This window comes from Jaculus jaculus, chromosome 4 (assembly GCF_020740685.1).
Source record: "Jaculus jaculus isolate mJacJac1 chromosome 4, mJacJac1.mat.Y.cur, whole genome shotgun sequence".
Classification (NCBI taxonomy): Eukaryota; Metazoa; Chordata; class Mammalia; order Rodentia; family Dipodidae; genus Jaculus; species Jaculus jaculus.
In genome coordinates, this window is record NC_059105.1 from 122,549,656 (window position 1) to 122,560,554 (window position 10,899).

Consider the following 10,899-nt stretch of genomic DNA (forward strand, 5'->3'; position numbering starts at 1 on the left):
CACCCATGCATGCATGGACTGGTAAGAGTTGTGTTTGGGGTGGGCACAAAGGCTCAGCCCTATAAATTCATCTCATTTCCCACATGTGACCTCTATTTTTATACAGATAAGAACCAGTTTGGCTTCTGCAAGCCTGAGTCACCTTTTTAGAAGCTGGACCTGGCTTGGCATCAGTCAGCAGCAAATCACCTACTGGGCTGATGGGCTCTGTGTGGGTGTGTGGGAGGAGCTGGCTCCCCACTTACTCTGCTTAGGTAGACAGGAAGGAGGAGCAGCTGCAGCTGGGAGCGTCCATTACTGGGTGCTCCTTTATTTGTAGCTGCTTTGTCTGGAACAAGAAGCTGCAAGACTACAGAAGATCTTGTATTCTACCAGGCCTTTCCATGGCTTTAGGTAAGCTCTTTGTAATCATATTTGTTCTTCTGAAAAATATGAGTGAGGTGCTAAGTTAAATCCCAGCAGTCCTCTCTTCCAGCTGAGCTTTTGAAGATTCATGGGACTTGGCTAAGGATGAGAACAAACTGACTAAAACTTGTACTTTATGTTCTTCTTAGGAGGAAGGTCTCTGAAAAACTCCACAAATTGGGGTTGTATTCCCAGAAAGTTAGAAACATATCAGATCTATACTAGCCCTTTAATGTACACAAATCTATTTGTGACTCATCTGTCCTGTTTGGATGTGAAGGTGCCTGGAGCTGCAGTACTCTTTTTAGGCCCAGTCGCCCAGCAAGAGCAAAGTGACTCATCTCAGCATGAAAATAATATCACACCCTTGAATAATCTCTAGCTTTTTAAACAAACAGTGTTCAGGAGCAAATGAAAAATAACTAGGTTTTGCCTTTACATAATAAAATTCTTGAGATAATTTACTTACAGAGAGAAGAGATTTTGTTGGTTTAGGTTTTAGAGGCTCCAGTCCAAGACTGGGTGGACTCCTTTGGGGCTACCAGGTGTCAAAGGGAATGTCTACTTTATCAATAGGAAGCTAAGATTAAGAAAGAGGAATACTAAGACCAATTTACCTTCATGAGCAGGCCTCCAATGATCTCCAATGCCTTATCTTTAAAATTTCTACCACCTTCCAATAACACCACCCTGGGAGCAAAGTCTCTATACCACATGAACCTTTTGGGAGACACAATCAAACCATAGCACATGTGTAAGACAACCTGAGTTTTAACAACAACAACAACAACAACAAGAAAAAACCCAGAAAATAGAAGAAGACTGTTATAGCTACTTTTTTCATTGCTTTACAAAATATCTCAGCAAAAACTACAATGGTGGGGAAGGCATGGTGGTAGGAGCATGGGGCAATGGGTCACATTGTGTCCACAGTCAAGAAGCAGTGAGCAATGGTATTACTACTCAGCTTCCTCTATTCTCCTTATTCAGTCTAGAATCCCTGCTCATGGAATGGTACCATCTGCATTGAGGGTAGATCTTCCCACCTCAATTAATCTAATACAGAAAATGCACTCCCAGACACACCCATAGATTTGTTTCCACAGTGATTCTAAATCCAATCAATCTGATGACTCAACATGTATTCAAATAATGGAGTTATCAGGGCAGTCTTTAAAAAACCTACTTATAAATATGTCCAAATACATGAAAGATAAGAATGGAATTTTTAAATATATATATTTGAGAGAGAAAGAAAGAGGCAAAGACAGACAGAGAGATAGAAGGAGGGAGAGAGGGAGGGAGAGAAGGCCCATGCCAAGGCCTCTAGCCACTGCAAACAAATTCCAGACACATGCACCACCTTGTGCATCTGGCTTATGTGGGTACTAGGGAATTGAACCTGGGTCCTTAGGCTTCTCAGGAAAGCACCTTAACTTCTTAAGCTACAGTCCAAGTTTGAAACTTTTGACATACAACTACAAACTATACAAAAAAGGGAACCAAATGGAAACTCTAGAACTGAAGTATATAATCAACTGAGATTGAGAAATAATTAACAGTTATTGGACACTTGCCATCTAGCCCCTGATGTGCTTAACTTATTGGCATCAACATAAAGCATGTGTAAAGGGTGATTCCACATTTTATTTATAAAGAACACTTAAGGCCCCATGGTTCATACATGGCAGCACTTTTCTTTATAACCTTCAATGTTTTTATAGCTGCCCATTGCTAACTACTACACTCCTAAGATATAGAAAGCTTTGTTTTCCTATCTGCTCAACAGAACCCTTTAAAACAAGTCCTAATAGTGTTTGTTGACACCAGTGTCTAGTAGTACAGGACTTAGTATGTAGAAGGCACTAGATGATGATTGTGATGACAGTAGCTCAGAAGGAAGTCAATCAAGTACTGTTTGAGACACCAGAGTCCACTGTATGCTGTGATCAAAAGCTTCACTGAGGGCACAGTTAGGGGCTAAGTACTCAGAACTGAGATGAAATGTCAGAGATGTCCTGTGGTGTCCCAGGGACACAAACAGTTTTCAGGCCATAAGACAGAACTAAGAGTGGAACTGTGGCCAAAAGTGTGTGGACCCACTCTTTTGGGTCACAGTCACTTGTACCAGCACATGAAAACCTGGTGAATCAGTATATAGAGAAACAGCATGGATTAGTACACAGGGAGGTGTTTTTCTGTGCAGAGCAGGGAGACTGGGTGTTTGGGGCAGGGATGTAAGTGTTAGGGCCTGTGATTCATCTCTCCCACTTTTAAATTATTTTATTTACTTACTTGAGAGAGAGGCATATATAGAGAGAATGGGCAGCCCAGGGCCTCTACTCCTTCCAAATGAACTCCAGGTGCATGTGCCACCTTGTGCATCTGGTTTACGTGGGCACTGGGGAATTGAACCTGGTTCCTTAACAGGAAAATAACATAACCATTAAGCAATCTCTCCAGCCCCATCTTTCCCACTTTACCTGGGTTAAAGAACCATGTGCAATCATTACTGTTTGAGTAATTTGCATGTTCCAGGGTCAGGGCTAAGTACATCAAATGTATGCAGCACTTTATTTAATCCTTATAGCAACCCATGATATGGCTTCTTTTATCCGCACCATCAAATGGATAATGATACTGACACCAAATCAGTCTTCACAGTGTTTGAGGTGGCCCAGCTCAGAAATGATGGTAATGGTTTAAGATGGTAATGGATTAAGACCTGGATCAGTAGAAAGATTCTCTCCCTGCATACCCAGAAATGAAATATTAGAGACCTTTGGCAAGGAATCATAGGATAAGAGCACAGATCTGAAAAGTCTGGGAGCCCCAACCTTCTGGTATAACCCTTCTCTTTGCATTTGGATCAGAAAAACATTTATTTAAGAGCTTCAGTATGGGTGGGACTTTTACTTGGATTGTTCTCTGGAGTGAGGCCAGTGTGGACCTCCTCCGTCTGCTGTGACATTCCACTTCTCTTCCTCAATCTTTAAGGACATTTTCATTGTAAATTAAAATAAGTTAATTTGATCATAATCCCCTCAGAATAGTTTCTTTTGTCCCCCACCTCAGCCATCCTCTTTCATTGAACTTCTTTCAACCAGACCCTTTTAAATAAGTCTTCTTGGTGACTGTTGTTTTTCATCCCTTTCCATCATGCATGTCCAAATCTTAATTAGCTCATTCTTGTGGAAGTCTTGTGGAGGTAGGTGGTAAGTCCAAGATCCTCCTTTTTATCCTCTGCTTCTTACATTCTTGCTCTCAGCACTTCCACAATGTTTCCTCAGCATTGAGCTCTCTCAATTCACTTATTCTCAGCACTTGGGCAAGTTTTGTCTCCCCAGTAGACATCGCCATCTGCAAAAAGAAGCTTCTCTGACCACAGGTGTTACCAGCACTAATCTATGGTTATAATAAATATGCTTAGAAGGCAACTTGATGGGAATGGCATGTTTATCTGGTCAGTTAACAGCAGTGACTTCATCCACTCCTAGGGTAAGAACACTTTTTGAGAAAGTTCTGATTTAAGAGCTCAAGACAGCATCTGAAATACCATAAGAAAGAACTTGTGGCAATTGAATACTGGCTGCTTCCCCTTCCAACAGGTGTGATGACAACATTATGCACCTCATGACTAATAAAACTTCCAGAAACTTTAAACCTTATTTCAACAGTTTCTGGAAGTAGCAAATAACTAGGCAGGCTCATACGCATCACCTAGCCTCATGAAAGCAGCTCAAAGCAAACAAAGAAATGAACAAACAATACCCCCTTGCTCACAAAGGTAGATGTTATTTCTCTACAATGATTCAAAGATACTGAATAACTCACCTAAGACCATAAAGTTTGTGAGGACAGTTCAGGGATCTTTCACCTCTCAAAACAATAACCTGGGATAATATTAGCAGAAAATGTTCCATTTGCCCTGAAAAAAGAGGTGTTTTTTTTTAAGACTTGCTATAAGCTTTCGTTATTGAAAGATTGAACCCTCATTTGCGCACATTTCAATGTATTTGGTTGAAAATAAAATCAAGTGCAGCAAGATCAATTTTAGAGGGGTGACTCTGTGCTGTGGATCATATGATGTTTGCCATTAATGAGATCTGTGAACATAGGCAGATCCCCTTTCCTTACTCTATTTTTCTGGATCTCTTTAAAATACTGATAGGATGGAATAAGATGACACCTAAGCTTGAATCCACAGTTCTAAAAATGATGTAGCTAAACTTATGTGAAACATTCTTCATCAGGTAAATTGGACAGAAACTCTTCAGCATTTTTATAACCATAAAAAAGAAACATGCTTAACTTTCTACATCTAGAATATTAGATGAAAGGAAGTTACTTTTTATTAATGTCTATTTTGGGATAAGAGCTAACTTTCTTGCTTTCTTTTTTTCTTTCTTTCTCCAAAATGCAAGGAAGACATGATCATCCTCATCCTGAGAATTGGGAGGCAAAGACACATGCAAATGAAGTGACTTGTTCAAGGTCACATGGATAGCAATGACAGGTGGCATAGGGGGAGTCAGAATTTGTTTCTACTTGCTGAGTTCTCTCCACTTTTCTAGTACCAGAACTTGGGAGAGTTGATTTTCAAGGCACCTCTGAAAGATGCACGATAGGCTTTAAAGTACCTCTTGAGAGGGACTCATTATCTCTAGAGCATGGGCTAAATTTAGCTTGTCTTATGGCTTATAACATTGTGGTGGAGTTCTTAGGGTTTCTGGCTTACAGATCATCTAAGGCAGCCTTTGCACCATGATAGCTGAGCCAAGTAATTGTGTCAAAACCTGAATGGCTCACCGTGCACCAAATATTTACTAGTGGGTCCTGCCTTGTCCAGAGTCCAGCAAGTGCTCTCTCATCCAAAGAACACAAAATGACATGAGGCATTCCCTTGTGCTGGAAGCTGTATTAGTTGGCTTCGTGATGAAAGCGATTAATTTCTGCCCAGACCTGTTTGTTTGTTTGTTTTTTAATAAAATCAACAAACCTCAGAGTACCTGTCAGGCAAATGAGAGGGTTCAGTTTTCATTCTGCTATTCTTCCCAGGAACACCATGAAGGGGAAATAGAAATCTCAATTTTGGGGAAATTGCACAGGGGAAAAAGGGGAGGAGATTGGTTACAACATACCATTGCGACACTCAGCAGGGCTGAAAGTGACAAAAGCAAGTGTTTCTCTTTTTGGAAATATGAGGGTATTTCCACTTGTTAGAGTAGGACAGAGTGACAATAGCTGCCTTGGGTAAATGACTACTTTCTTTATAAGCAGAAACCCCGGGCCTTGAAATGGCAATCTCTACTGCCTTACTGTGGCTTCAGGATGGAAATCTGCAAGGGCCCCTATAGTAACCTAATCTCTTTTCTCATTTTCCTGCTTTTCCACTCAGAGGCAGCCTGCCGCCCTTCTGGGAGAAGACCTTACAAGATGCAAGCCTTCAGGTAAGTCATTTCAAAACATGAGGTTGTACAACTAGCCAAGGAGCAGAGCCACATCCTAGCCATCCAGGGACACAGACTGTTCAGTATTTGAGAATTTGGATTGAATTGGGCCTGCATTTCAAAATACCCTAGTTATGCTGACCTGACTAACTTTCCCAAGCACTTAGTTGTTCAGTGAGTGGTAAGCAAGAACCCAGGCATCATGCTGGCCTTTGGCTGAGGCAGAGTGGGATGCTATGGCAAGATATAGCCCAAAGACTCAGACCAAGAGACCAAAACCTGTCTGTGTTGATTTGTTGAAGGAAACTGTCCTAGGGCTTCATTTTCCCAATCTGTATGAGAATGAGACTATAACAGTATTCTGTGAAGCACCTGAAAATGATTATGACTTTGAAATCGGGTCAGAGCTTTGGGAAAGGGCATTGACTCTGTAGTAAAAATGGCAGGCTATTACACTGATAAAAAATAATAATGAGGTTATTGGTGCATGCCCTCTGCCCTTGATCCTTCCTAGTCTGTGTTGGGTCACTTCCATCTTGACCTTGTCTGCTTCTGGCCCAAGGTTGCAGACTGGGCCTCTGTGAGTACTGAGTATGCACATGTAGCCGGTCTGAGGGAAGTCCATCTCACAGACATGGGAACTGCCTGCTTTGTGAGTGTTTCTTGCTGCCTTTGTCTTAGCAGACCCAGGAGATGCCCTTGGATTCTTCTCATGGGGATATTGAATCCCTTCAATTTGGAGACTCTTGGGGCTGAGGCTAATTGCCAAAGGGCAAATGTTCACATACTCATAGCACTTTCGTTTGTCCATCACCCTGTCCTGAGCTCATGGGCTGCCCAAGCTACTTGACTTGGCCCCCAGAGCAGCTGCCCCTGCCTGACCTACAGCAGGTCTTTGATAAACAGAGGAAAGTATAGTGACAGGCTCTAAGTCCAAGACTAAGAGTAGGTGAGCTGCACATTGTTCTGTCCCTTGAACACTGAACACTCTGCTATGATGACCACTTGTCTCAGGTTGTTATTTAAATTTACATTTTGACAAAGGAAAATAGAAAAATATTTTTAAAATATTAAAAATGTGAATCTTTAGTCATGTCAACAGCAATTCAGGAACTCAAAAATCACATGATGGCTGTCATTTTGTGTATATATATATATATATATATATATATATATATATATATATATATATATAAATCAATCCAACTCTCTCCATATATATATATATGGAGAGAGAGAGAGAGAGTTTCTGATGGCTGATAATATTCTTATGGCATGCTCTGCCTATTCTGGTGGTCTAAGGTAAGAGATGAAGAGAGAGATAAGGAAATTTCCAAGTCGGCAGCTGTGGAGTTGGGCCCATCTCTTACACAGTGTTAGCCTCAGTCTCCTTGTCTGTACTGTGTGTACACTAAATACCAACACATGTCAGAGCTGGATGAAAATTAGGAGAGCTTTGAGGGACTAGGGCTGGTGCAGAGCACATAGAACTGTGTGCTATAGCTGGATCCCTTTCGCTTTTCAGAATCTGGGATATTCACCAGAAGACCTTCTACCTGAGGAACAACCAGCTAATTGCTGGATACTTGCAGGGGCCAAATACTAAATTAGAAGGTGAGTGGGTATCAATAATGCAATGTTGATGGCCATGGGGTCATGCATTTTGTCCCTGAAGTCTACACCATCATGATTTGCTTCTTCAGCTCTAATCCCTATTGAATTTTAAGCTGGAGACATGACCAGTGCAGTGCACATATAGGGGTGACCACAGTGGATGGGGAGAGGTAGAGGAATAAGAATGAAGACCCATGACCTACAGACAGTGCCCTAGAGATACATATAAGACAGGAAGGGACCAGCCAGAAAGCCTGACTCTTCCCTTCCTTCTATACATAGCCACTTCCCTTCCTTCTATATATAAGCCACTATGTCATTCAAATCCTAGACATACCCAAGACTAATATACCATATACCTGGCTAGGTGGTATCATTTTGTAGTAGATACCTCACTCATCATATATTAGTCCACACACCAGACAAGCTAAATGAATTTGAATAAATTTTACTAACAGATTCCTTAGTTTTCCATTTAGTGAGATTAGAGCAGTTGGTTGAAAGCATTTGGGGCTCTTTGGGATTCTAGAAGGGCATTGTCTTTATCTCCCCACTTTTTCTCAGCCCTTATTCTCTCTTTCTTGCCTTACCCAGAGATGCTAAGACTAGCCTTTCCTGCTTTTCTGATAATCCTCCCAGTGAACATGCTGAGGCACAAAGAAGCTGAGTTTTTTATTGCTATACAAAGGCAGTAAATGTGGAAAAGTGGACTCAAAGTCTGCATGTTTGACTTTGTGTGTCACTTTCCCTATCTGCAGCATCCCTGTTGACCAGGAACACCTGTGTGTCCCAGGGAAAGTAAGGGGAGGACAAAAACAATGTAGAGCAGAATCTAACAGACTGATCTTCAGGAGTAGTATGTTTGGCTGTATCGTCTGTTTGTATGTAGACCGAGGAGATGGAGTCTTGATATTCTCCTGATATCAAGTCTTGAGATTTTAGTTGCAGGAAGAGATCAAGAGAGAACATACCCAAGGTCTTTTCCTCACTCTTCTTTCATCCTGACCCTTCCCTCTGTTCTTCTCCAGAAAAGATGGACGTAGTATCTGTTGACCCTCATACTTTGTTCTTGGGGATCCATGGGGGGAAGCTGTGCCTGTCCTGTGTCAAGTCTGGGGATGACATCAGGCTCCAGTTGGAGGTAAGTTTCTGTCTCAGGAATCAATCCACTCTAATGTGACATCTTAATACAAGTGCCAGCTATTCTTATAAATCTGTGGACATTAGTGGCACCCTTTTGTTTCATGCGCAGGAACAAGCTGGGATTACTCTTGCAGCTGTTTCCATAGCATGCTTGGCTGGTTCTAGGTATCCAAAGTGTGTGTTCATACTTTCTCTTCTTCCTACAGTCTCCCAGTTGGTTGTCTTTCATGAAAGATTATTCCAGGAAGACAAGCCTCCATATGAAAGGGCTTATTAAATTTATATCTGCGTGTTCTTATGGGCAAAGGTTGATCATGTGACTAAGTGTGGGCTCAATGTGAGAGAGCACTTCTCAATGGTTTGAACCTAGGAGGAGGCATTGACCATGGAAGATCACTACTATTATACTTTATTATAGTGATGGGGTCATGAATTTACCAGATTTATTGGACCATGATTAGCATGGTCAGATTTCTAATGCCAAGATATGATGATGGGGCAACCCTTTGTATCAGTGCTGCTATAAGAAACCTGGAGCCTGGGATCTCTGACTGGGTACAAAGCTATCATTTCTCAGCCACCAGGGGGCTACATCATCCTGGGAGGTGTGGAGATGAACATCACAGGACTTCCTAGGCCCTTAGCAATACACTGAGTATCTCTTTATTTCCAGGAAGTTAACATCACTGACCTGAGCAAGAACAAAGAACAAGATAAGCGCTTCATCTTCATCCGCTCAGAAAAAGGCCCCACCACCAGCTTTGAGTCTGCTGCCTGCAGGGGCTGGTTCCTTAGCACAGCATTGGAGGCTGATCAGCCCGTCGGCTTCACCAACACACCTGAAGCACCCATCATGATAACCAAATTCTACTTCCAAGAGGACCAGTAATTCCTGCCCAGACCTGTCCTCAATCCTAGGCTATTAATGACTCCGGGGACTGCCTCCTCACTCTGGCCACCACTGGAGTCTAAGGACCTTTATTTGCAGGGTGAACAGTGAAAGGAGGCACAAGACCTGGTCTTGTCCTGTAGGTCCTTGTCTGCACTCTATCAGTAAACCGAACTTCCATGCTTACATGATTACAAAAAGTAGGTCATAATAGCCCTTTGCTCAAAACACTTCCCTGTTACCGCTGCACTCTTGGGGAAGCCTAGACCACCTGCACCATCTGGATGCTCTCCACTCCCTCCACTTTGCTCATCTACCTCTGCTCCATGTGTCTATAGATCCACCAGGTCTCTTATCATCCCCACCAGGTATCTCCTTTATCCTGTTTTACCAACCTGTGTTGGTCCATGGGGAAGATTTTTGTTTTTGTTATGTTTGTTCATTTTGGGGGCTTAGAATTAAATCCAGGACCTCACACAGGCTAAGTATGTGCTGTACCACCAACCTACACCTCCAGTTCATAGGGAAGTTTCTAAGGTTCTTGAAAATGGAAATGAAGGGGAGCATACTGATTTTTAGTTAGGTAACATTATGCAGTGTGAAGGGGAGTCCTTCATGTGGATCCTTGCTGAGAGGACCTAGGGATTAAAACTTTTTGCCTTTGCACAATGACTGAAAGCATAGGAAAATAGGAAGTAAGTTTTTCTTTTTTCCTTTCTTTACTATAAAATATAAAAGTTGGTGGACCATGTTGTCCCCATAATATCTTTCTTTTTGAAATTTCTCAATGAGTCCCTCTGCCTGGCTCAAGCACCACCTCCACTCCAGATCTCCTGCAGCTACATGGAGAAGTTACCTACTCCACACTGTGCATGTGTGACTCCCCAGTGCATCCTAGTTTGCTGAAGGATGAATCCATAAACCACTTCTTGACCATTTTAGCATTTTTGGCACTGAGACTTGTGTGGAAGAGGCTGTGCTTCTGTCTGTCCTCTCTTCCAGACTGTAAGCTCTGGAGAACAGGGCTATCACTTCTGTGTGTCTCAGGTCACTGCTTGAATAACCACTTGCCTTGGTCCTTAGCAGACACTCAGGGAATAGTTGGTGTATGTCCTGGATGGGAAGGTTCTTAGTTCTCCTATGACCTTAACTCCATTTTACAATAAAACTTTGAAAATGTCTACTTTGCTGGCTGTGATCCTTAATTGGCCAGTATCTAGTCATAGAGTGCTAGGGAAGATGCCAGGTCCCAGATCCTCCCCTGTCAGATCCTCATTACTCCTTGGTCTTCATTCTCCCTAGGTAACATAAGATAAGTGCTCCTACCTGGAACATTTTGAGCATCACTGTCACAATGAGCCCATTAAATGAAATCAACTCAGATGCCCATCGCTCAAT

At 42.2% G+C, this 10,899-nt stretch overlaps 1 protein-coding gene across 3 annotated transcripts; it reads left to right on the top strand.

The window, feature by feature from the left end:
* Positions 1–267: 267 nt before the first annotated feature.
* On the top strand, positions 268–10,612 carry Il1rn (interleukin 1 receptor antagonist). Of its 3 annotated transcripts, none has more exons than XM_045147923.1 (5): positions 268–393; positions 5,804–5,855; positions 7,381–7,469; positions 8,498–8,610; positions 9,286–10,612. In XM_045147923.1, the coding sequence occupies exons 1-5, from the start codon at positions 384–386 to the stop codon at positions 9,499–9,501; spliced, it is 480 nt and encodes a 159-aa protein (XP_045003858.1). In that variant the 5' UTR covers positions 268–383; the 3' UTR covers positions 9,502–10,612. The 3 variants fall into 3 exon arrangements, with proteins under 3 accessions (XP_045003858.1, XP_045003859.1, XP_004669822.1); XM_045147924.1 differs by lacking the exon at positions 268–393 and adding an exon at positions 5,611–5,658; XM_004669765.3 differs by lacking the exon at positions 268–393 and having other exon boundaries at positions 5,712–5,855.
* The last annotated feature ends 287 nt before the right edge of the window (positions 10,613–10,899 follow it).

Excerpts from the sequence above, each read along its gene's own strand:
- Il1rn (XM_004669765.3), top strand. The coding sequence starts at position 5,737 with ATGGAAATCTGCAAGGGCCCCTATAGTAACCTAATCTCTTTTCTCATT. Across the intron at positions 5,856-7,380 it reads TACAAGATGCAAGCCTTCAG|AATCTGGGATATTCACCAGA; the intron begins GTAAGTCATTTC and ends TTCGCTTTTCAG. Across the intron at positions 7,470-8,497 it reads GCCAAATACTAAATTAGAAG|AAAAGATGGACGTAGTATCT; the intron begins GTGAGTGGGTAT and ends GTTCTTCTCCAG.